General features: G+C 43.9%; 1 protein-coding gene across 1 annotated transcript in view; it reads right to left on the bottom strand.

The window, feature by feature from the left end:
- DMGDH (dimethylglycine dehydrogenase) overlaps positions 1–27,589 on the bottom strand; it is a 530,714-nt gene that overhangs the window by 154,346 nt on the left and 348,779 nt on the right. Inside the window, exons 11-12 of the mRNA XM_085632255.1 lie at positions 20,305–20,435; positions 17,204–17,421 (exon numbers count right to left, since the gene is read on the bottom strand). Coding sequence (XP_085488381.1) covers positions 17,204–17,421; positions 20,305–20,435 — 349 coding nt within the window. The remainder of the gene's footprint in view (positions 1–17,203; positions 17,422–20,304; positions 20,436–27,589) is intronic.

The following is a 27,589-nucleotide window of genomic DNA, read 5'->3' as shown; positions in this document are numbered from 1 at the left end:
ACTGGGGTTCTATATTTCAAAAGACCTGCAACAACAGAATACAATGAATATACAGCCAATTATTGGAACATTTAAAGAGAACATCTTTTATTGAAATTACTCCCCACCCATACAACCCAAAACTAACATTCATAGTCAGACAGGAAATATATCTCAGATTGTGGTGCAGAGCAAAATACTATAATGCCTGTGGACCTCACTGGTTTGGGTACCAAAACATTTTCTCGAAGTAAAGGAGCATTGTGAAAATTACATTGGAATACCAATCATCCCTGGATAGCTCTCAGGACCCTGTATTGCTAACAGCCAGGAGGAGGGATAGCCATCCCAGAACATGCAGTATTATTGCTGTACTTGGCTGAGAGTTGTGGTGAAATTAATGACTCAGATCTCGGGATGGATCCAGGAATACATGGGAAAATTCATGAACCAGCTACCCAGCAAAATGAAAGGGATGTTACAAATTTCAGACACACCTAACAGACTACTGAAGTGGAATGTGATGGAAAAGCCATTGGGGCTAGGCAACCAACAAGCTGCAATGTTGCACTAGAAGGACTTTCAATGAGGGGACATTATTGGTATTTCTAAGTTAAAAGACACGGTAACAAGGAAATATGAAGTCATTTTCAAGCTACAATAGTTTGACATAAACAAGTACTCATTCTCTAGTACTTGCAGTTGAGACTTGCTTTGGCAAAGGATCTTACTGGAAGGGTGAACATCCCAGAGTCTGACTCATAGAAGCACAAATTGTTGATTGAAATATTAGAGACCACACAGATTTTATGGATGTACAGAAAGATGGTCACGGAACAGATAAACTCAAAAACTATGTGAGCAATGGGAGGCAGATAGAAACATTTCGGACGACAGTCCATGGAAAGAGACCGAGGAGCCCGAGAGATTCTTGCAAGCAGACACTTCCACCTAATACAGGTAAGATTTTGCAGAGACAATACCACACATATCCGACCTTTAGAAAACTCTGCATATAATATAATATAATAATGCTGGTCATGTTTGCGAATGTCTCATCTGGCACAAGTAGAATTTGAGCCAACGTTTCCAAGGCAAGGACTGGATCGTTTTCGCTGATGATTAGTAGTGTTATACGGTCCTACATATCTAGTAGGACTGTGTATGTAGAACAACACTTCATAATACAGGGGCCTGGTCTTACCCTATAATCAGTAATTGTTGGTCTGTTTGGCTAGTTCACAGTACTGCATCTAAACTCCTAAACCTACACAGTACTGCATCTAAACTCCTAAACTTACAGAGTAACAGATGGTGGCAGTAACCTAGACCATTACTCTCAGATTCCCAAGGGAATCTGGGAAATAGATCTACCCCTTTGTTGTGCATGCCCAGAGTGTCACAAAGTAAAGACACAGTTTTGCATTTTCAAATGTATATTGAAAAGTTCTGATCTTCGTAAATATAACATGAACTGCGATTATGAAAAAGATGACATCATTTCAATAAGCATTATTTGAATTGTGAAAAACACAAACAATTCAACCAAGTTAATTGTTCATAATGTTACTAACATTACTCCTATCTATTCCTAATATCTCTACGCTAAAGAGAGCATAACAGGAGTACCCTTACCTCGGGAAGCCTACTGGAATGACTCAACCCCATACCTTGGTATTGTATGTCAGGAAGCCGTACTTAGTGCATTAAGGAATAGACTCTGTCTTGAGTGTGTAAGCCTGCACACTTCTTCTGCATAGCTATCCTCCTTCACAGCAGCATCCCATCATGAGTTTGCCATGAAGTGAACCTCTATTCGACTTCAGCACGGACACTGTTTGTATAATAAAATGACAGCTTATCGCACTGTGCCAGAGGTGCAGAACAAAGTTTTAACTAGACTGCAGCAGAGAAGTCATCTCCTACGAGCACCGAAAATAAAATAATTCCTTGTGTTCTGAATTGTACGACCTTGGAACTAAATGTGCAGACTACAAGGCGACAATGTCTTTTGAAAATGAGTATGTGCAAAGGACAATTTCACAATTGGGAAAAGCATATGCAAACCGCCACTAGAAACTAATGCTAAGTTAAAAAAGAGACGCTAAAGGTAGGCCACATAACCGTAGTGATTACAAAGAAGGGTAGTTAGACCTATTTGCTGGAAAGAGAATGGAACTTTTATTATGAAGTGCAGATTAGCATACAGCATCACATTACCTTTATGGAATTTATGGCATGGTTCCTTTATCATAAAGGCTTGCAGTTCTTGTTGAAGCCATAACCGCGACCAAGAGGGAGCTTTCCATGAGAGGTGCTGAATGGAGTAAAGGTGTACTCATTGTTTAAACCATTTTAATAGGAAAGTATCTCCTGTGCAGATTGATGTCCATAATTGGCAACATCCAATAGATTACATGGATACCATTCGATCACTTAGTTTCTTCATAAGGAGTCATGTACTCACTTAGGCAGCCTAAAGGTCACACTGTACATAAATCGTGTACAATGGTGGATGCCCTGTCAATGGGTTTGAAAGGGTCCGTCATAAAAGAGCTTAGAACTATATAGAGCAGACCATTGGGTTCTGTTTTTGAGATAACAGAATAAGTTTGGAAAGGCCCTTTATGACCTCTTTAACAAGTCTATGAAAAAATAGGCACTGTGTATGAGTTTTTTTTAATTTGACCTCAAAACTGCTATTACGTTGTTTTTGTTTGAAGATTATTGTAGAGAAAAGCATGTCAAATGGAACAGAAATAGCAGTGGATAGTGGATCGTGATCTTGTGTTGCAGACCACAAACGAGCCCTAGCCAATTTAAAGGGATACGATTACGTATCCACTCAAAGCGGTAGGGGACGACAGATGGGGCTAGCGCTGAGGGAAGCTCTTCAAAACATCCTGACACACTGGGGGACTCCTACCCCACCTACTTACGTAGGTTGGTTACATAGGATATGGTACATCCTGGGTATGGAACGTATTTCAGCCTCCATAACTAGCTCTGAGACTTCGTTTCAAAATAGTATGGAAACCATTTTGAACGTCATTATCAACAGAGTTTATCGAAATCACTCGCCCAAAACACATGAGAGAGCTGCGACTGACAGACCCGGAAAGGAAGAACCAAACACCCATGAACGGTTGAAGTGGGACACCACTGAACTATTAACAGCTGTAGCGTGTATAGCACTAGGACTATTGGAAGGGGAGGGGGTGTTCAAGTTATTGATTTGTTTTATAGGAAAATAATTAAGCTGCAACGTTAAGCCGTACATTGTGGTGGACATGTCTATATGAGCATTGTATCAAAAATGTACTTCGAGCAGGGAATTTATGACAGCACATTGAATGGAAAGCAGATTAGACTTTATGATTCAAAAATACTGTATCGCTCTTCCAATAATGATGATAATAAACAGATTTAAACATAAAGGGATATGATTTCAAAACGGAAGGTATCTTTGTTGCCTTCAAGAATTTATTTATAAAGTTTTATATATCGTGAACGTGACCCACGAGGGTATCAGAGCGCTTTACAATACAAGAACATAAATGGTTGAGGTGGTATACATACATTCAAAAGTGTCAATTCATACAAAAGGAATAAAAGATATATGACTAACAAACTTAGAGGACCGTGAAACTGTAGGACGTATTACAGTATACAGTTAAAGAACATTAGGAGAGTGTGCTAGCAAACATACATATTATAACCACAATCGAATCCCAATGGATAAGAAGTGTATAGATAAAACCAAGAGAGACCCACCACCAGCTAAGCTTTACACTACATACGATTATTGAACAGTAAGGGTAGTGATATTCGTCATACATAAAATGGACTCAACCATTCCCCCTGAGATAGGCAAAAGTATTCCGATCATAAAGATGACGCGGTGACATCATAGAAATCAAACTTATGGCATGAATTTGTTCATTAGTAGTATTTTTACTTCTTTTTTGAAGGCGGTAAGGGAAGTGATTCCACGAACTACTGGAGGTAAGGAGTTCCAGATCCTTGGTGCAATCCCTGAGAAAGCTCTATGGAAGGATTGAGGTTTCAGAAGGAAAGTGCTCGCACTTCAAAGTCGTCTGCAGCCTCCAAACCTTTCCAACTTTAGAGCCAGATAACTGGGTGTATTGTTGTGAATTGCTTTGTGTGTCATGCAGGCCACTTTAAGGTGTATTCTTAAAGAATGCTCTATGGTCCTAAGTAATATCTAAATCTCCAAATTTCAGATCTTCAGAACCCAAGCTGGCAGCTGTAATGGTACTAGGATGTGATGCAGTGTTTGTTTGTGTCACCTAGTGAGAAGTTATTGGTTCTCTTTGAAGTCAACAGGAGTTTCAGAAACTCAACAGGTCAGTGAACGATTTGGGTTAGGCCCTTACTGGTGCAATTAAGATGCTGCTACATGGTTACAATTTCATCTTGTGTCCTCAACTGCTCAAGTGTCACACTCAGCTGGCAAATAAAAGGCATTTTACATTCTGTAGGGTTATGAAGAAATACCAGGGGAGTGACTCCAAAGATAAAACATTAGTTCCAGCAACCAGTTGTCCAGTTGCAATTCGTGACATGCTGATTTTTGTCTGATAAGTGTATAAGCTAGATCATTCAGTGGAGCAGGAATATGCTCCACTTTGACTGTTTGTTCGTCCAGTGTCACAGTTGTTGCAATCCCTCAGACAGAAGTGAGTTGGTACCACTCTTCTTCCAAATAGAAAATAGGTAAGTTATGCGGTATTTTGGTTTTGATTTCTTTTTCTTTTATCTTTGGCAGGAATGCCTTGAACAGCAGCCTAACTGCTCCAAATTCCAAAATGTTTATGTGGACTTGTGATTTCTCAAATCTACTGAGCATCTACAACAAACATTTGCAAGTGAGTGCCCAGGTTTTCCAAGGAGGCATCCAGTGTCAGGAACAAATAGGGTTATTGTGGAAGCGGAGTCTTGCCTTCCCACATATTTTCTTCCCTTTGCCACCAAAGCAGATCTTTATTACTGTGGGGATCTAGATTGATTGTATATTCTGTGTTAGGGAGATAAGCATTCTTGGTCTATCATCAGAAAGTGCAGGGGTCTGAGAAAAACCATGGACATTTTTGGTGACACTTATTTGGGAGTGTTCAATGTGAGACCTTGAATAGGTACTGATGTGACTGCTAGACTCCTTTGGTGCTCTAATAGCCAACTGTCAAGGGAAAATATATGTGGACCCCTGACTATCACAGATAAGGGACCAAACTTTTTGTGAAAATCTGTGGCATAAACTTTAGGCCTAATGGAGGCACCATTAATTGGTAGCGTTGATTGTTGACCGCGGGTTTGTGGTATACCCCGAATGTTTAGACACCCCAAATATTTTCTGTGCGCAGGATACCCACAAATTTTAGACATCGCAAACTTTTACCTCAATCAGAATGCCCACATTCACTGGATCGGAGACAGTGTTAAACCTCAATTTTATGAAGCAATGTGTCCTCCACTAAGGCACCTCCCAATCAATCAAAAATCTGAAAATATGATTTATTAGGCCTATGGGCACACTGAATAACTGATTACAAGATCAATAAAAAAAAATTAAAGGGTTCAATCAGGAGAATAACGGGCAGCGTCCCTAGTAGAACAGGAAGCCTACTGGCTCACCCTCAAAATCATGTGTATGTGTAATTTCATAGCCAAAATAATGTATAAACTGCAGAATCACTGTGGTGTGAGTAAATGTGTCATTTCATCAGCAAATCAGAGCACATGAAAAGTAAATATCCTATTGCCTTCCACCTAAGCCCTATCCCATTACATGAATAGTTATTCAGCACCCTCTATGCTAATGTCATTCAGAGATGACAGCAAACTAGATACATTAATGTGTTATTTGATTGAATAAGGCAAAGTAAATGAGCGGATAACTTTGGAACGAAAGCTGCAGGTTGTGACTCAGTTGGGGAAACATTAATTGAGAGCAAAATAAACAAGGACAGTGGAACTAGTACATCTCAGCTTGACTGTGTAATGCAGAATTTGCAAGGAAATACCTGGGCAATGGGAAGAAGCATAAATAACAGAATGACTTTCATTTTGGAAAAGATGGCATTTATCCCAAAATTAAGGCCTAGTTATCACATATTAGAAAACCACATTTCTACACATCAAAAGCAATAGTATTATATCGGTGTACAAGTGTAATCGAGCTAGAAAATAGTCAAGTCAATGATGCACAAAAATATAAACCTTTCACATTGTGTGCTTGGGGTGGATAAGAATATGGAATTTAGGGTTGTGGAGTTCTATGGTTACCAAAATAATACCCATTGGCAGGACCTGGAGGATGTCTTGCATCATGAACATTCTGAAGCTTTCAGTAGATAAGAAGTACTTGTTCAGTATTTGAGGTCTAAAATTGGTCTCCATTCTCCTGACTACTTTCAATCAATCAATCATTCAGGGATTTGTAAAGCGCACTACTCACCTGTGAGGGTCTCAAGGCGCTGGGGGGAGTGGGGGCTTGTGCAGCTATGTCTAATCCAAAGAGCCAGGTCTTGAGGCTCTTCCTGAATGCTTGCACAGTGGGGGCCCGTCTGATGCTGAGGGGGGGTTTGTTCCAGGTCTTGGCCGTGATGTTGGATAAGGCTCTTTCTTCCGTTCTGGATCTGCAGATGCATGTGATTTCGGCCAGGGCAAGGTCGGCGGAGCGGCAATCTCTCATGGGTGTGCAGAAAGATTCTTTCGTGGAGGTATTGATGTCCGGTGTTGTGGAGGGATTTGTAGGCGTGAGTGAGCAACTTGAAGGTCACTCTCTCTTTTCGACGGGGAGCCAGTGGAGGTCTCACAGATGTTGGGCGATATCGTCTTGTCGTGGGATGCCGAGGACGAGTCTGGCTGCACTATTCTAAATGGTCTGGAGTAGAAGCGATTTGTTGATCCTGGCATAGAGGGATTCCCGTAGTCCAGTCTGCTGGCTATGAGTGCGTGGGTGATGGCCTTTCTGGATTTGGGGGGATCCATTTGAAGGTCTTGCAGAGGATGCAGTGAGTATTGAAGCATGTGGAAGAAACGGCGTTGATCTGTCGGTTCATGGTGAGGGAGGAGTCGAGTATGATGCCTAGGTTGCGAGTGTGGTCCGTGGGTGTGGGAGGGTTGCCGAGGGCAGTGGGCCACAAGGTATTGTCCCATGCGGAGGGGATGGATCAGAGGATGAGGACTTCCGTTTTCTCTGAGTTGAGCTTCAGGCAGCTGCTGTTCATCCAGGATGCGATGTCTTTCATTCCTTTCTGAAAGCTATGTCTCAGGATGTCGGGTTCCTTGGTGAGGGAGAGGATGAGCTGGGTGTCATCGCCGTAGGATACCATGCTGAGTCCGTGCTTTCTGACTATGGTAGTGAAGGTGGCCATGTAGATGTTGAAGAGCATGTGGCGGACACAAATAATTGTGAATAAAATCCTTCCACCCTTTAAGCCTGGGATCCTTTTAGACTCATCTAATTTAGAAATCTTTTCAGAGTTCCTCTTGCAGTAGAAACAGGCTAGTTATTATCCCTTTTTGGCAGCTTTGGACATGGTATCTGTGTAAAACATTAGCAGGTGCCCAGATTGTATTATTCTGAAAACTGTATTTATGCAACATTATTTGTTACAATATCAGTAAATGAGGACTCATTACTCCTGCTTATGGGTACACAAAAAATCGTGTTCTCGATTGCCTCATCACCTCCTCTGGTCTTCTCTTCTATGTAAACTGTATACTCCAAGTTTGTTGCTGGTGTTGTAGGATTGTGAGGAGCCAAATCCACCACATTCTCTGTAGGGACAAAACTTTTCACATGAACTGGTACCACTAGTGCCATAAGACTGCCTCTTGCATGTGAACGTGGAGCCAAGAGCCTCTCCACCTTATTGGCTATAGTTGGACTCACATAATGAGTTTGACAGGTTAGTCTAGGTGCTACGCTATGAGTGTCACAATGAATGTTAACAGGAGCAGTGATCGGAGCAGACAAGATGGTTGTCACATCTTAACTGTGCCCCCAACAGACTTTCTATGCTGAACTGGAACTTCAAATATCCTCCCCTGAGGGCTTGGCGGATGTAGGACCAGGATCCAGGCAGGTTTGAATTAATGAATGCAGAGCTCGATGCCCAAAATGTTCTTTACCAGGCGAAGGACAACTCAGGACTTCTTCCATTGAAAATTCAACAAATATTCATAGAACACTATTCCATCGATGGGAACCAACAGAGCTGCATTTGACTCAGTGAACTACCGGCCTAAAAAAGGAGACACCAGCAATTCTACAGAAATAGTTCTATAAGCCATTCAATCCTCCAAAACATCCCTGGTGTAACACAAATAAGAAAAGTGGGTCTGGATGTCACATAGTTGTAACAAGACCACAGAAACACAGTCTACAGGGCCTGGAGATGGAGAACAGCATTTCTGGCTAGGAAGATTTTCTGAAGGATATTGCGGCCAACAGTCATTCAGAGTTTTGTGGTAGAACAAGTATATCTGGCCCTCACTCAGAGTCCACCACTTACAGCTACCCCTTGGTCCATGATAGTGTGCATTCTGAAGTAGCAAGATAGAGAAGACATGCCCTGACATGATTCAATATGATTCAACCGCATCCTGATATTTCCAGATAACACAAGACTAGAGTAGCATCAGTGAAAGTTAGTTGAAGGGGCAAACAGAAGCTGCAGGTGCTGAATCTTCGCTATATGTCACTGCACCCAAAGTCATCCACCAGGCCGTAGCCCTTTTCTTTGATATGCCAGAAGCGGCTTGAGAATGGGTGGAGGACAGGCCCAACATTGGATTCACTGTGACTTCTACTGAATTGTATGAAAGGGACTGCTTGGGGAATAGGAGAGGAGAAGGAGCTAGCTAGGGGGTTGCCATGTATGGTTGTATGTCATATGCTTTACTATAATGGTATATGGTGCAGGAGTGGTGAAATGGTTGTGTTAAGTTGTTCATAGGGAGTTTGAGTTATCATACCCTGAGCTGTACATTCTCTACAATACACTGCTACTTTATCATGACAGGACAAAGGGCAGGGGCGACGCAGGAGGCAGAACCACTCCACTCCCGGCATCTCCTGGATTGTCAATGTCCTTCTAGATAAGGGGGAAAAGAGGACAGTGATGAAAGCAGTCAAAAAATATGGCTCATGTTTATTGCCACTCCAAGAGACACAGATGCCTTGACACAACTGTGGGTTCTTAAGTCAGTATTGGTATAACTCGATCTAACATGCAGGCTTCACCCGAGTCTGAAGTGGAGTAGTAGTGTTGATCGAGCACCAGTTCTCATTTCATTCGGGGCTCAATCGTCTGTATAGATATTTCATGGTTCACAGCTACATTATGGGAAGGTTGTCACAATACAGAACGGATACACCCTGCCTCCTGTGTCAGAATCCTTCCCCTAGCTCTCCAGATCTATTCTTCTGGAGGCTCCACTGGGTCTGAGAGCAATAGGATGTGATTTCAATTGGATGATGGATAGATAGGAAGCAAAATAAGGCACAATACCGTATGTCACCTGTTGAGGAATTTGTGCTCATTCAGAACCAATTTTATATGCATCTACAGCTCAGACATGCCACAATTTCTTACCTTGCTAACACAGACTTGTTGACTAAGTCGGCACCTTCGGGAAGCAGAAAAAGATCTCTAGGGTCTGCAGATCATGGATTATCAACACACACCAGGCACCTTCTGGCACGCATGGGAATCAGGAAGGCACATTAGCGGGCACAGATTGGCAAGACCTACCCAGGACTATAGTGGTCTCGGGACGATTCTGCCTTATACAGTTCAAATTCTTACACCGACTATACTATACCAGGTAAAGGCCATGCCCTATGAATATAGACTCTGCTTCCGGTGTCTAACGGAGGTCAGGGATTTCTACCATACAGTGTGGAGTGCAGCCTTTGCACCACTAAGTCCTACAGGGGACATAAAACACATCTTAAACACTGTGCTTTGGCAGTCATGCCATGTTTACCCCTCAGATAGCACTGTTGAATGTTCTGGAGGAATTGAGCGTTAAAAAGCATCCTTAGGGCTAGGACTGGGGTAGGTTCTAACAAAATGGGACATTGCACAAAACGAAAGGAAACCAGACTTCCCAGGCATTACTAAATGGAAAGCGGGTATAGACTGCTGTAGGGACGGTAGTGGTCTATCTACACTGCCACAGTATGCCCCCAAACGATTCGTAAAATATGGGACGGAGGCGGAGACCAATCCCAGGGTCTGTCGAGAGGAGGAGGGACTTGTATGCATGGCTAGAAGCACAGCAGCGCAGACTGATCGATTCTCTAATGGTCTTCAAAGATGGTGCAGCCTAACAAATGAAAGCAGAGCTACTTCTATGTTTGCATTATTGGGCAATTAACTAAAATCCCAATACAAAGGTCTTTAAAATAAATGTTAACTGTCACTGCTGTTCAAGTTCCCTGCTAAGAACTCCCAGCTTGATTACAGGGAATAAGTAAGCATTTGGAAGTAGGAATGACGCAGTTCTGGAGAAACAGTCTTTCAGAGAGTCAAAAGGGTTGAAAAAAAATGATATTTCATTAAGGTATTGCAAGCTCTGTCCTGGGCACTCTTCGTGGCCTCCGTACATTGTGAAAATCACAAATATTTGTTTTTAATATGAAAAGGTTTTATCGAATCACCCTTGAATTACCTAGATGCATAGCGCAGTAAAAATGAGTGACTACACCCTGAAAATAAGCTGCCAGGTGATGTGAAATACATTTACAACTTGCAAATTAAACAAAGAATTGTTTTAACTTAATTTGTAGTACAAAAAGTTATTGTACTGCTCCCTGAAACATGGCTTCCAAATCTCAATATAAAGGACGTTATGTAAATGTGTTTTCATTAAATGCGTAACATCTCTATTTAAAAGTCAAATGGTCCATATTTTATGGTTCTAGATGGTCGTGCCTGTTCAAATGTGATCAAGGAATCCCATTTCGAGAACCACGCAGGCTGCACGTGCCAGCGTTTTAAGGTAGATAATACGTGGTCTCTACAAGTGCCAGAAAGAGAAGGAGGCATTTTCATTTGCAAATATGACATTTATATAAAATGGGGTGGGCGGATTCATTCTAAAATATTAAATGCGGTCAAATTCGATGCAGTGGCCCATTCAGGCCACATGGCATTTTCTGCATTCTGGAGCATTGACCAGACATTCAAGTTGGCACGCAGAAGGCTCACTTGCCCAAATACCTTTCCATTGGTTTGCACAGATGCAATCAAGTGGGGAGATCTGTTGAGTTGCTGACAAACGCCATCCTCAAGAGTAAGGTGGTAATGAGTAAAAATCATCCCGAGACTGGCAGAACTCATGAGAGGTCATCTGAGTCAGTTTTTGAAAAGACTGACAAGGACGCAAATTATACATTTGGGAAATGATGTATGGTTGTGGTATTCCGGTATACAACAATGGACTGGGCTCAGCTAGCTCCAGGGGTCCTGGAGGGCCAGCATCATGGACTACAGCCTCACCCAGTCTCTCAGCTACCTGTCCAAGGAGGCCATACTGAGGTGGTGCCTCTGCAAGCATTCAGATACCTAATGCAAATGGAAAGTGAAAGCTCTACAGGTAAGTAGTGGTAAGGAGGGACACAGGAAAATGTGCAACATGCCTTATGTTGCAGTGGGTGCTGGCTTCATATGGAAAACTAACGGTGCTACCATAACTGCAGGTTAATGATAACTCCCAAAGAAATGTGTTACCAAGGAGACGTGGCTCATAACAAAAGATGCTAGATTAAGGTGATCAGGGTTTTGCTAGTGAATGATATGGTACTGGCTCTCACACTGGTAGTGGGTGGGGAAAGAAATGGGTCACAGCTTTCCTCTCTGAACCTCCTGGACCTCCGGCTTTTCATAGGCAACAATATTAATTATAGAACTGGTTTCCAGAGGTTGAGAGAATTGTGTAGTTCATGTTTCCCATTAACTGTACCAGTACAATAAACCACTGAAGTGCAGTGGACGTAATGTTCATTTTATCCACACTTCTTCTGAGAATATTACGGACGTCGCATCCCGGCGCTAAGGGGGGAGGTTTCCCTCTGGTGCGCCGACCAAAAGGATTCCCTTTTGATTCCCTCGTGTGGAAATGCTGCATGGAACAAGTTTTCTAGATCCTGGCAAATTCCATCTAAAAAATGTTATGAAAATATTTAATTTTGAAGTTTTATGTTTGCAATACATTGTGGATAAGAAAAGGTTACAATGCACATGTGCCACACCTTCCTGGACTCTGACAGGTGGTGTCATTCTAAAAAATGACTAGGGTAGGTAGGATTCCCTTGGCACCTGTTGATCCTTCCTTGGCCTAAATATCACAGCTACACGCATCCCCAGAGAGACAAATACCAAGGAAATATTTTAAATGCCCCCAGTCACATAAGTAACCCCAAAAACAACCACTATTCGCAAACTCTTGAAAGCATTCAAACAAATGTATAAACTTCCTATTTATACACTCATTAGATTTTGCCATATGAATTGAGGCCTGGATGGTACAAAAGCATTGTAAGCTGTAGCTCGGTTGATTGCTCTGTGTATCGTGTTTTTGAACAACCACCAAACACTACATATCACTGTGGTTGCAAGATTCTGACAGGCATAACTGTATATTACTTTTGTAGGACAGCCATTGGGGCAAACAATTACAGCTAAAAAAAAGTTACTTATTTCTATTATATCCTACTTACTTTTATCAGTTTTTGTTTTCAATTATTAGTTTCTTTAGGAAAAGCACAAGAGAGAAGAGGAAGTCTTCCTCTTCACAACAGTTATTGTGGCACAGCGATAGTGGAGTGATGGCGGAGACAGTTAAGACCAACTAAAACCGTTAAAGTCTGTGGTATACCAGTGCGTGTGGACCTACTGACTTAACACCTAGAAAGCGGCTAACATTCGACTGTTTGGCGCGCCGATGCATTAACCAGGTGAGGAAACTTTAGCTACTACGATCCATGGTTTCTCAATACTGAGATCCTCCCTGCAGATGTTTCTCCAAGAGAGGGGGTTGGTAAGGAGTGCTGCCTCCCTACCAAGTCCTCAGTGAGGAAGTTGGATGCACTGTAACTGCAAAGCTGAACAATGCATTTGAGAGAGAAACAGTCATGAGAGAGAAATGGTCTTAATAAGGGGGATCTAATAATGGAGCAACCACTGTTGAAAGCAAACATGTCCTGCTTTTCCCAGACTAAAGCCACTCTATGCAGCGCTACAACAAAAACTTAAAGGTCATCAAAAAGGAGTTATTTAACTCAGGAATCAAAACCTCTCTGTAGCACCCAGTTAGGTTGAAGATCTAGCATGAAAAAAAGCAATACGTTTTTACTGAGGTAGAGGCAGTCAAAGAATTCATGAAGGTAATGACAAAAGACCATGTTGATCCGTTTGAGGATCTCTGAAAAACATAGGGCCCACTGGGCTATTGTTGGACTCCCTTGTGGACCCTGCAGGAAAACAAAGTTCTTCTGTTTTTGGCCAACAAGCTGGTCAGGTGGGACATCTTTTTCAATGTATATTATAATGTCTGTCCTCATTTTCCAGGTTTAAAACTCTTGTTAAATGAAGGTTTATAGAGGGTAGGTTACACCTAGGATAGAGATTGAGTTTAACTGTTTATTAATGGGTCATTAGAGCCTTTTGTGCTCTTGGAGTCATGTTTTATTATATTCATGATCTAAGCTCAATAAAAAGACTAAAAGCTAAATAGCTGTACATCAATTGCTGGATTAACCTGTACCAAGATATTGTGCTCTAGCACAAGTAATTTAACCGGGCCTGAATAACCTACTGAGGCTAACTAATTCGGACAGAGCACGACTGACCATCATTTGGCATCTAGTTGAAGTTTAACAAGACTTTAGAGCATGTGCACGTATGAGTCACCATCATCCATCCTCAATAATGGCTAATAAAGAAGAGCATTTCGTCTGATTAAGGTGGCGAGTGTAAATGAGCATAGTCGTTATCCTGGGAGTTTGTCTCCACAGTAACTCCTTAGGGTGTGCATTCCATTCTGAAAAGCTCCAAGCATCCGCGGCATCCTTCTTGGAAGTAGTTACCATACACCATCCTTGGAAGGAAGTCTCTTTCCTGTGGATGGGTGGGTCACAGCACATGTAAAAACATCACTGACTCATGAAACAGACCTGCCTTGCTCATTTGCGACAGCATATTCCAAAGGACATATCTAGCTATCACCATGTACAGCCCACAAGAAGAGGCCTGATGTGATATCCACAGGTATGACATTCAGTTCCTGCATGAAACCGAGGGGAGGGGGAGCAGCCATCTATTAACTGTGTCCGCCTTGAACCCCCCAAAAAATACAGCCAAAAAGAGTAAACTTATTACTCAAGGACAAGAAAGAAATAATAAGTATAAAGAAACTTGGAGACATGGTTTTGCACTGAAATTTCACTAAAGTTCTAGTTCCCGATACCCAACCCTGGGCTGTTACCCGGCACGGATGAAGCACTAGTGCGACGAACGTTGACGAAATTTGACCTCACCAGGATCGGGGACTTGTACCCGGGTGGGCACATTTTCTCGGCGTCAGAGGACGCGCGATTAAGTGACGCTACATTCATGGACCGGTTCGTTCTTCGCCGGCTCTATTGCGCCGCCCGGGCGGAGATTCAGGGATTCCCCCTCGAGCCGGCCTCCCTTGAACCTCTCACCATCCTGATTGACGCCGATACGGGGGCACATATTGTTTCCAAGCTGTACAAGGAATGCGCGGCGCGGGTCCCCTGTGCGGATGATCGTGCGCGGGAGGAGTGGGGGACAGACCTTGGTAGGCCTATCACGGACGAACAATGGACGGCATGTTGCAAGGTCACAGACACAGTGTCATTGAATAGCCGTCACAAACTCCTACATTATAAATTCCTGCGCCGTTGGTATATGACCCCGGTTAGACTCCATGCCATTGATCCCGCGCGGCCGCACGCCTGCTGGAAATGCGCTGCACCACATGCCGATTTTGCACACATGGCCTGGACGTGTCCGAGACTGCAGACATTCTGGGCTCAGGTTCACAAGATCCTAGAAGAGATGCTAGGGCTTACACTCATTCCCACTCCTGAGGTCGCACTGTTGGGTTATACGGTCAATTTCCCAAAGAATGTCCGTAAACTGGCCTCGCTAGGGCTTCTTCTGGCCAAGCGGGAGATAGCAAAGCACTGGGGGAGGAAGACAGCTCCCACGTCCAAGACATGGCTTACAGCCATGGCTTTCTGCAGCACGAATAGCGAGATCTACTCTAGTCTCCTCCGAACGATAGCGCGGCCTAGGGACATCTGGGGCCCTTATAAAACATACATTGCAGGCTTGCCTGGCTCGACCCCACCATCCCAGAATCCCGGAATAGCTCCCACTGGAATGGGGTAGGTCGTACCAACCCACTATTACGCAGATGTAGGGGTCCTGCTGGGGTGTCGACGCAGGGATATTAAGCTCCTGGGGTCAGGTACTGTACACCGCGTGGCGTTTTCCCAGGTTAGAAATGAGGGCGGGGGAGGGGGACGTCTTTGGTACCCTGGAGACAGCTCACGGGTCAGGGATCCCCCTGGTTCAGGTTCGGGCAAGTGTTGATGATGGATTGGTAGATGGGGTCTTGTTGTCGGTTGCATTCATGATGTGGTATTGTTTATCTACGGACCGGAAATGTCACAATGCTGCTACTGATTTGTTATTTGTGGATCACACAGCCGCAAACTCTGTATTATTTGATTTGTCTAATTTCAATAAAAACTTTAAAAAAAAATAAATAAAAAAAATAAATAAAAAAAGTTCTAGTTCAAATTTCCCAAAAATGGAACCAAAGGGGATGCCGTATTGGGATGCAATTTTAAGAACAATGGTCCTTAGCATAAACTAAATTGAAAAAAACTGTTGCAACATAGACTACAATGAGACCTATGTGTATTCCTCCTAAGTCCAGCCGGACAAAAAAACATTTATTCTAAAGTTTTTTTAAAATTAGAAATAGGGAAATGAAGAGTAATCAAACAAGGGCACAATCCTGTACCAAGTTTTCAAAAGGAGAAAAGAAAGTCAGATTAAAGTGGAAGGAAATAACAGGCAAAAGGTTTTAGGAGCAAACAAGGGGGCTTACAAAACAATAATCAACTTAAGTAAGCACAGCCCAGCAGAAACCACAAAACATTTTCACAGTGGATAAAATTGTGGTACTGTTATAGAAAGTCGACGAAGTTTCGATCCCTAGCTCCTAGTACAGTGGGATCATCATCAGGACTAAAATTTGAGAAGGAGTTGCCTGGTATAAATTGACAATGCCTACGAGTGTCGGCGGGAGAAGCTATTCGCACTCGTGACAGGGCTTGATTGAGCAGGGCGGTCAGATGCTGAAGGCGAACACGTTGGATCAGCACGAATTGTGTTCCGATGGGGCGGTTTTTAGGACGCGATCATCCGCGTGAGAAATGGGCGGCAGCAGCAATGGCTAGGTCTTGTTTAAGGGAACAGAGCTGAGATAGTTGGCTCAGTGGGGAAAAGGTGAAAACACGTCCAGAGGATACAGCGAGCGGCAGCTACAGTGGCTGTCCGTTTGTAGATACGAGCTCAAAGGAGTCTCAGCAGGACGTGGGTGGGCATCCGATGTGGCCTTCGATGGGGACTATTGGGATGCAGCAGAACTTCAGAACTGAGGAGATTCTCTGATAGTGCTAAGGCACTATCTGATTCTCGTCACGGGTGGCCCTACCTCAACAGTTGCGATTAATCAGGTACTAGACAAAAGGAGTTCTAAAGAATGGCTATGTTTCTGTAATTGAAATGTTTTGGAAAGTACTCTTTTTTAGAAGGGCAGAACACGAACCATAAAGAGAATAAACTGAAATAACCAGCAACATCCTCATATTATTCTCCAGCCTCCAACAGACAATCCTACTGTACAGGTGAATATTTTCTCACAGCATGAGAACCCACTCTAAAGTATGGAGCAGACAGTTGATACAACACTGATGTGACAAGAAACGTATGCTGCTCATATTTATGAAGGTGGGCTCTCAAAACGGATCAAGAGACTCCCTTGGTGAATACCTGGACTCTATTGTACCTTCCGCATCAAACATGTCTTGCAGCTATGTTTTATACTTAACACTATTTCATTTTCTTGAAAATAAAATAAATCTTACCTGTATATGATATCCTAATAGCAGTGAGTGGGATGTTGGAAACGTTCATGTTTTTAGACTGAAGAAATTTGAAACTAGAATTGGAGAGATCTTCGGATGTCAGCTTCTGGAGGACACTTCGTGACAATGGTCCGGCTACGCCAAGGACGCCAATCTCGTCAGTCACATTTTTAATCTGCACATCATATCCTCTCTTTACGGCCTCCTCTTCTATCATCCTGCCGGAGGAGTAGGCATGTACAACATCACAAACTGGGTTTAAGAATTTGTAATCCAGATTATTGATTAACTACTACACCACCACAATAATTAGTTTATGTAAACAACACATTCCAAACAGCATTGACTGCTCTGGTAGCAAATGGATCTCAAAGGAATGTAAGGGTGTGTCAAAAATGGTGAGTGTCTGAAACACAAGTTATCTTCAACAAATATGCAAAACTTCTACTGCATGTGGCATGTTAGTAAACCCCCATGTCAACAGGTCAGGGTTACAGCATATTCTATATTAGACGCAAGACAGTGCGTTTAAATGGGGCTCAGTTAAGAAATCTGTCTCAACCTAACAGGTTTGCAGGCTTGATTACTTGCGTTGTGCACCGTTGCCTTCAAATTTATCCGAAGTGCTATTTTTGTACTCTGTGTTGCTAATATGCTTAATAAAGTGTAGGAAGGACATACATTATGGCAAATGTCAATTAGTATAAATGATGGAAATCTGGAAATGCCATTATATGTGATCAAATTGGTAATCAAACTACTTTTTAAGCACACTGGTTCTCCACTGAGAATGGAAAAATGAAATTCCGTCATTTCGAAATCTCTGCATGAATCTTTCTGATATTCTAACTACAGACCTATGTAATGCGTATTGTTGCACCCCGTTTACCAGTCATTGGCCCAGCTACTGCATGCTCCCTATTTTCCGCATTCGCTTTATGACTTGCACCTCTGGCAGGCCTGCTAATGTTTTCATAGGAGTATTTGACTAGCTTTTCATCTAGTATCAATTTCCTTGTGGGCCTTGGTTCCTACCACTATCTCAAAGAGATCAGCAACATAGTGGCTATGAGATGCGGTACCGCAAATTGAAGTTAATTAAGAAGGAGCACTGATGTGAATGCAGTAACCAGTTCAACCCTTGGCTAGAGAAACTCATAATCAGCAGGTTCCTCACACAGCAGTCACAAGGCTTAGCACCACACCAGTAAATCTATATAATGCTTATTTTTATGTTAGGCCTCATAACCAATGAACTACTCCATGCAATGGTTCCTGGTCTTTTCAGTGTTGGAAGAGTCATCGATAGTTAGATATGTACGACCCATATCTGCGCAGCCCTCCAGGTCAAAAGGCATAATTTGAGCCATACTTTAAAAAACACGAAACAGTTTTCTGCTTCTGCTCTGTTTTCCAGATAAACTGTGATAAGCAGAAAGGAGACATTTATAGCAACACGTTTATTTTTTCCACACTTTAGATAACTACAGAAGAGACAGAACCTCTCTGCATGTTTCTACATATCCAGAGCTAAAGTGTTTTTTAATCTTACTTTACTAAACGGATTCTAACATCTTTTTGCAATATATATTTAACTATTTTTTGGTGTGTTTAATGTTTCACTAGAGATTCTAATTTTATTATTCGAGATTACAAAGATCCAGTCCTAAACATATCCTATCTCTTTCATATGAAAGAGCAAAGCATCAAGCAAGTAAGTGGTTTGTGAGACTGGTTATGGTGTGACCATTTATTATAAGGAATAAAGTACCTCCTGTCTGTGCATTATAAGGCTATTGTAAGTACCCTTGGAGTTCCATGACCTTATAAAGGAACACTGCCTTCAGACTTGTTCCTCTACATGGTCAATATGGTTATGGGTCTCCTCGGTGGGTTGCAATATCCTTATAACTACAGCAGGGGGGGAAATTGTTCTATATATTCCATGGCCATTTTCATGACAATGCATTGACATGAGAGGCAGTGCCCAACATAAGCTATATGCCTCCCATTACAACTGCCATAGCATCACTATACCCATTGAAGGAACTAAGTAAAGCAACATAATTTGGATTTTTGCCCGGAAAATGCATCTACAATGCATCTGCTAATGTATCTACATCCTCTGTAATGCCATTTTTCCCCACATCCCAGGATGATTTATTTCACAACAGAAACCTGATTCCCAACCTGCATTTACAAAAGCCTGTCTATTGTTCTCAGCAGGACTATTGCTGTCCATGCCTCCACACCACCGAGACAGCCATTCACCACACACAGATCTAGTTCATTTTTAATTCACTGAAGCTAGGACCAGACATTAAAGTTCCAGGAGCTTCACACCCCAATTTCTCGGGTGCAGCTCCAGAGGAACCTCTTGTTCCATCTATATGCCCCTGCCTGCACTTCCTTTGTCATTCTGTGGTGCAAGTTTCACAACTACTCAATATTATTCAAGTGCACTGAGACTGCAATACTGACTTAACAGTGTAGCGAATACACCAGTGGGATGTCTAGTAAACACTTGAGGAGGACATATGAAGCACTCAGGGAGAGTCTCCATTCACGACTGGATAGGAATCTAGACTGGTCACCTGTAGATATGTGTTTTGTTAAAAATGTGCAGCTATTTCATTGTGTGAACCTTAGAATCTGGTACCTTCCTGAATAGGTGGTGTTCAGGGTTCCTGAGTACACAGCACAGAAGGGAATTATCAGTTGTTGCTTTTTTCTCAATTCCAAATTAGCAAGTTAAAACCATCAGTGCAGTAGGACTCATGTGGTTGCTCATGTTCTGGACTCGGAGGGGACAGTTATTCAGGAAGACCTCAACATATGCCTAGGTTACAGAATCTCCAGAAATGCAACAGTTGAAGATTATTGGAATATTGGAATAACCTTAAATAAAAAATAATTTTGCAGTGCATCACAACATCAATGACCACGCACACGGCCTGTGCAAGAAGCAAGGTACTGGTGACAGTTTTTTTCGTTGTGAAGCAATGCAGTGAGCAAAGGTAAGTGAGCAGGGTCTAAGAAACACAAGGGTATAAAAGAGAAATCATCAAACATAACTTAGGAACAAATGAAAAAACACAAACCTCAGATCATGGAGCTCCGATCCAGAACCAGTGACCAGCAAAAACTCCCCAGGAGTCAAATGAGAAACAGTAAGCTCAGCATAGACACGCCCCCTTGGTGTTAGCATGTGACTTATGTTTGTAAAACCAACCTGGAAAAGCAGAGGGGGAAAGTATGCTTTGAAATGCATAAACATATTACACTTTTCTCGTACAATGGAAAACTATTAACAGTGTGTCAGAAAGTAGTATGCACTGTGAATTTATGTTTGATACACAAGTAAGGTTTCTGCCGTTTGCAATGAAAGTTGTTGTTTTGATTTTGCATAATTATAAACTGAGACAAAAATAGTAAACTACAAAAACTAGGGGCAGGTTTAGTAATTCATCCATTTTCACTTTCATGCACAGGTTACAATTTTAAGGTATTGCTATTTTATTGGGGTAGTAAGAAAAAACACATTATCCCATCCATCAGTAAATGTAGTTTAGAAAATTTACTTACTAATCATTCTCTGAAGACAGCAGGCAACAGATACCTCAACTGAAAAAATAACTAGTCCGCTATAGAGGGGAAATATCCTTTACAACGTGGTCTTTATCGAGCAATACCTTTACCACACGAAAATCGTAATTATATATCATGTGTGTATGTATGTATGTATGTATATATATATATGGGCATTTTACAGGTCAGGGGTGGGTACAGGTATTGGGTGGTAAGGGTGCTTTTAGGGTTTAGAAGTGGGTAAGGGAATTGGGTGGTAAGGGTGCTTTTAGGGTTTAGAAGTGGCTGGTAAGGGTATATTAAGGGTTGAAGGATGGTTAAGTTTAGGGGTTGATAAGGGTATATATATTCTCTCTCTTTCTCTCTCTCTCGAACAACTGATTATAGGGACGTTTTAGTTAGGTTGATGTTTTACCCACACAAAACAATCAACATTCAGCAGTTATACTTATGTTAAGAAACTATAACTTGTGGCCCAAAGTTACATAAAGGCACAAGTTAAAGTTTCTTCAGGTAAGTATAACTGTAACTGCTGAATTTCTAAGGTTTTGTGCGGGTAAAATGTCAACCTAACTATAATGTCACTGTAACCTTTGTATTTTTCACAGAAGTTTTTTTTTTTTTTTTAACATAAAGTTACATATAATTACCTTACATTAATACAACCATCTGGTGTGCATGATAGGAGTTAGCTTTCTGACAAATGTATGTGCAACACGTTCAGAAGTGCGGACTGTTTTGTTAAAAAATAAAAGAAAACACTGCATAATCCCCCATAAACAATGCATGGGAAAAAAGCATTTTGGGACATCCCTTTTTCTTGGGCCCCGCGTGACGGTTCATCCTGAAACTTTCCAGACAGCAGCTGTGTGTTTGTGTATACACAAGAGTGGTTTCACTTACTTGACATACTTACATTTTAGTTGTTAAGATGTGTGGTAAGGCATATGCATGGTAAAGACTTGCGTGCTAATGGCAGTGCATGGTAAAGGCATTGCGTGATAAAAGCTTGCGTGGTAATGGCATGCATGGTAATGGCATGCGCAGTAATGGGATGCGTGGTAATGGGATGCGTGGTAATGGCATGCGTGGTTCTGTCATGCATCCGATGCAGACTCTTCCTGTGTGAGCAATGTAGGATTTCAGCCTCACATGAAGACTGAGCCTTCATCCTGACATCTCCCACAGACCTAAAGACCAGGAAGGTAGAAGGTAAAAGTATGAGAACTTTTTTTCAGGCCTCTATAGACCCAGATCACTTCCTTCCACAACTTTGCAGGCCTTGGTGGTCTCCCTGCCTAAACCAGGGCGAGACAGCGGAGATATAGCGGGTTATCGCCCACTTTCCTATTAAATACGGATTATAAAATTCTTAGTAAGTTGCTAGTGAACAGAATACTCCAGTTTGTACAGACTTTGATACATGTGGACCAATGTGGGTTTGTGCCGAGTAGGAGAATGGCCCTTAACATCAGGAGATTACACCAGATTATGGTGAGTGTGCCCACGGATGTGGGTCCGCAGGGCTGTGTGTCGTTGGATCTATGCCAGGCTTTCGATTCGCTACACTGGGGATATATGCTCCGTACTTTCCAAAAGTATGGTATTCCGGAGGGGTATGTGAGTCGGATAAAGCTCCTGTACACAGATCCGACAGTATGGGCTCGCACGAGCGAGCATATTTCGCAACAATATGCACTCTAAAGAGGTACACAGCAGGGCTGTCCATTGTCTCCATTGCGGTTTGTGCTGGCTTTGGAGCTACTTGTCACCAAACTAAGATGCACGGCAGGACACAGAGGGATACGGGTTGGACACAATACACACATTGTCTCGGCATAAGCGGATGACCTCATTTTATATATTAATAATCTTCGTGGCGATCTGGAACCACTGCCTACCATCCTTTTGCCAATTCAGATTGTTGTCTGGATTGGATATTAATGAAACAAAGTCATATGCGTATTTCTTTACAGATGCTGAACAGGTAGATCCCTTACCGTTTGGTAGTTGGACATTTAAAACCGCGACAGTCATGTTCCGATACCTTGGTATCCATATTTATAAAACCGCAAGGGATATTCTAGACGGGAACCTAACAAGGGCTATTACAGCACTGCGAACTCAGATAACATTTTGGACATCACTGCCGTTGTCCGTGGTGGGAAGAGTCACCATCGCTAAAATGGTGGTGCTCCCCAGACTACTTTACTATTTTACGAACTTGCCTATTGTGGTTCCTTCACATGTATTTAAAATGCTGAACATGCTCCTAGTGGAGCTTATATGGGGGGGCGGGACGTAGGAGAATAGGCTTAGCAAAGCTTAAATTGGAAACGCGACAGGGGGTGCTGGGGGCTCCTGATTTTTAGGCATACTGCTATGCAGGTCAGTCGCAATCGTTGGCGTACTGGATAGCTGGTCGTAATTTGCATGAGATTGCACTGTCGCAACGTGACTGGGAGAGGGGGATGCTTCGTACAATGCTGCTGCCTGATAGACCTATGGGGCCTCAACCCCCTTTGGTGAAAACTGCACTGTGGAATTGGAGAGGGGCGCTGCGATACACGAAAGTAATGAAACCATATGCCCCAAATATTCCCCTACTTGGACTACCCTTACTGATGGGATGGGTTACGCTATGAGGCATTTCTGTATGGGTGGAAGCGAGAGTAACCACGGTAGGCATGCTATTCCTGGATAAAACACTGATGACACACGACACCTTCGCAAGGGAACAGGGAGTGCCCAAAAACGTATTTTTACTACATGCAAATGTTGTTAGATATGTGCGGTTCATATGGGCGCCAGATGGAGATGAACCTCCGACACATGCATTGGTGCACATGCAGTATTTAATGGGGGGAGGTAGCCACTTGACTCGGTGGTTATAAAGGGGAATTTGCACGCATGCGGCAGCATCAATACAAGTGCTGCGTGGAAAATAGAATACTGATCTGGGTCGGGATCTCACAGATAAAGAATGGGCCCATCTCATAGAATACCCATGGAAAATATCGCAGAACCCGAATTTGAAATGTATTCAACTAATGATAGTACACCGCGCTTACCTAACCCCACGTAGGCTACATAAGATGTTTCCGGGCACGTCTGATACATGTCCTAGATGTCAAGCTCCTAACACGGATTTGCTGCACATGCTGTGGAACTGCCCGCGGCTAGCGCACTACTGGGCGACAGTGCAAACAATGTTAAACATAGTGGCACCAGGGAAGCGGGGAGAACCAATGGAATACTCCATGTTGGGACTTCACATTCAGAATAAGAAAGGCAGCCCCAGGGGGCATGGCTTGGCGCCTGAGGGTGATGGCGGCGCTAGAGTAGAGCTCCGAGGCGGTGCCGAGAGACGAGCCGGTTCCTGCTTATGTCTCCTGAAGACGACCGACTGAAGAGGTGTCGGAACATGTCCTGGCCTCGCCAAGCGTCATTGGGACTCTTTTCATAACTTCGTGACACGGCAACTGGAACTTGTAAGTTCTGACAAGATCTTCTCGTATGCGGCCACCATCTTGGATTCGCTAAATGACGCGCGTTTTGTGGCGGTTATTCCACTGTTAGCCCAGCGCTTTAAATGCCTAACTATACACTTTTAATGGGCTCATAAGTTACCCATCTGCTTCTGCTCCCTTGCACCGAGTCTCTGCATTATGGAACTGCTCGTCCTCTGCGCAACGCAGTCATAGCGTCTCTTCATGAAGTGCCCCTGCTCCACATGACTGCTACTAAGCTGGTCTCCAAGGCATAATTTCATAGCTGTTATATCTGCGCTGCTCTCTGAATCTGCCTACGAGTGGTGAGGTGTCTATATGAAGCATGCCTGGTTGCTCTCTACTATTGGTACCATTACTCACTACGGATTTCTGAGAGGTGTGTCATGAGGCGCTTCATGTTATCCTTTGTCATGTGGATTAAACCCGCTTTACATTATGTGGTGAGCTGATGCCAATTCTCTGCAATATATGCCGTATACATAATACCTTGATTTCCCCATGAATGGCTCATTTGCTTTTTTCGTATATGCTTTGACGACTGTTCTTGCTTAAGTGCTATGGAATTGGCCGCATTCCTCTCATAAAATATTCAGTTTCCCCTGTTTTACTGCTGTGCTATATCTTGTGTTGTCTTCATTTTTGCTCCTGTGACATCTACTGTGTCAGTCATTCCGCGACTTTACTACATGGGTAGACTTAAATCAATGTCGCACCTGCCTCGTTCGACCAAACCCCAGCTTGTGAAGAACTCTAAGGTTTTCTCTGCTTTTTCGCATCTGGCAGACTCTCTTAATTCGTCTGGCTCAGACACACCAATGGATCCTTCCAAGAATACGACGGATAATTCTAAATCTACCACAAAAAGACTCAAGTCAAATTCTCTTTCACCTCCAAAACACTCAGGACCAGTATCCATGGAATTGCTGTTAGAAGAGATAAGGTCCTTACGTCCTTTCATGGAAGAAACCAATATATATATTTTTTTTTTTAAACCGTTTATTACAAAGTTCAAAGAATATACAAAGATGGGCCTACAACCTTCAGGCCGGCCGCTAGCAAACAAGAGGAGCATAAGATACACACAGTAGAACGCAGGCAGCGGCAAAGGGAAACATACAGGAGTTAGCCGCGTTGATGGCCACACCATACGGACCCCACATGACGGTTTCTTTTAAACATACAGAACAACAAACAAAATCCAACCACAAGGCAACCCACGATCGAAAACAGCAGCATGTGCTCCCCTAGAAGGGGGACCCTACCAAACCATAGGAGTATCAAGGGGGGGGGGGGAGAAGGTCAGAACAGGGACTGGGTGGACTCAGTGCCCGGTACCGGAGAGCTAAACCGGCTAAGGGGACGGGGCAGGCGATGGATCGGGCAATAACGGCGGGGCGCAGATTCCACCACGGTAGGCGTTCCAGGGGCCCCACACTTTCACCCATGTCCCAGGCTTACCTCTCGCTACATACACCACCTTTTCCCGAAACATGCACCAGTCCATATTTTCCTTCCAGGCCGAAACAGTCGGGGGCCTCTGGGAACCCCACAGTTGAGCAATATCGCGCTTGGCCACCATATATCCCAGAGTCACCCACCACGTCTGTGGCGCCGAATAGTCGGTTGGTTCCCACACGTTCAACAGGCATCTCCTCGCTTCGGGCAGCAGCGGCACACGCGTAACCACCCGCAGGACCTCATGCACACCACGCCAGAATCGCTCCACCTCTGGGCATTCCCACAAAATATGAAGAAAGGTCCCCAAAGAACCACACCCACGCTTACACAACCCGTCCACAGCATAGCCCATACGCAATAGCCTTGGCCCCGTTATGTAGACCCTATGGAGTATCTTGAGCTGGACGAAGCGAAGGCGGGCCGGTATGGCCACCTCTTTCGGGGAGGCCACCGCAGAGACCCAGTCCTCGTCGTCCAGCTCCAATCCATCGGCAACCCAAGCCTCGCGAAGATCAAGCAGCAATCCCACGCGGTCATTGATCAGTTTTTTATAGATTAACGAGATCGTGCTTTCCGGAACATGTCCATCCAGCACTCTATGTTCCAGAGGGGAGTACTCCGGGATGGAGGCAACGTCCGGGAAGGCGGAGCATAGTGCATGACGGATCTGCATATACCGAAAGTACTCCCTGTCTTGCAACTGGAATTCAGTCTGCAGCATCCCGAACGTTTTGAATCCCCCCCTCGTCCAGAGATCCCCCACCCTGCTAATGCCTATCATGTCCCACTTCTCGAAGCCCTTCGAGGTCCACAGGGAGCCCAACTGCTCAGATGCGTACAGTGGTGACGCCCGGGTCAAACGATCCTTCCACCCCATCGCTACATTAGCCGCGTGCCACACTCGTACCATGACACGCGTGGGGCCCGTAAGACGTGCGTCGAGCGAGCTGGAGTAGAGCGCTCGATTATAGTCACCACCCGGCAGTAGCATCTTATCCATTTCAAAGGCCGGGTTTAGGGCGGGCCCGTATAGGCCGTGATTAATCGCAGCCAGCTGGGAGACCCAATAATACCGTTTAATATCCGGGAGGGCAATCCCCCCCGTCATACCACGGGAGCGTCAGCTTCGCCAGGGCGATACGCGGTCTCCCGTCCCAGAACAGGCGGCGTTGCAAGCTCTCCACCTCGCGGAAGTAGCGCGCCGGGACGAGGTCCATTGTATTCTGCAGAGCGTACAGGAAACGCGGCAGCGACATCATCTTAAACAGTGCCGCCCGGCCGAGCGGCGAGAGCGGCAAACGCTGCCAACGCACGACATCCTCCTTCAGGCGCTGGAGGGGGGGGCAACAGGTTTCGATCATACCGGGCCTCCGCGTCTAGGGTGATGAAGATACCCAGGTACCTAAATCCCTGCAGGCCGATCTGGATAGGACAGCCCCGCGGAAGGATAGGAGCCTCCCCAGAGAGAACATACACGCACGATTTAGCCCAGTTGATGACAAGGCCGGAGTTACGACCAAATGAGTGCAATACATCAACCAGTACTATCAGTGATTTACGTGGGGAAGCCAGGTACAGGAGAATATCGTCAGCATATAGAGACACGCGGTCCTCATACTCGGGGGTCCAGCGGAGACCACGAATAGAAGGTTCCCACCGCAGCCACTGCGCCAGGGGCTCCAAGGCAAGCACAAAAAGAAGCGGCGATAACGGGCAGCCCTGCCGCGTGCCACTGCCCAACTCAAACGGAGCCGACACTCTACCGTTCACAACCACCTGCGCCAGTGGGCCAGAGTACAACAATTTAACCCAGCTGATAAACCCTGGG

This window comes from Triturus cristatus, chromosome 2_1 (genome assembly GCF_964204655.1).
Source record: "Triturus cristatus chromosome 2_1, aTriCri1.1, whole genome shotgun sequence".
In the NCBI taxonomy this organism is placed as follows: Eukaryota; Metazoa; Chordata; class Amphibia; order Caudata; family Salamandridae; genus Triturus; species Triturus cristatus.
The sequence above is the reverse complement of the archived record's forward strand: the minus strand, read 5'-3'. Positions and strand labels throughout refer to the sequence as shown.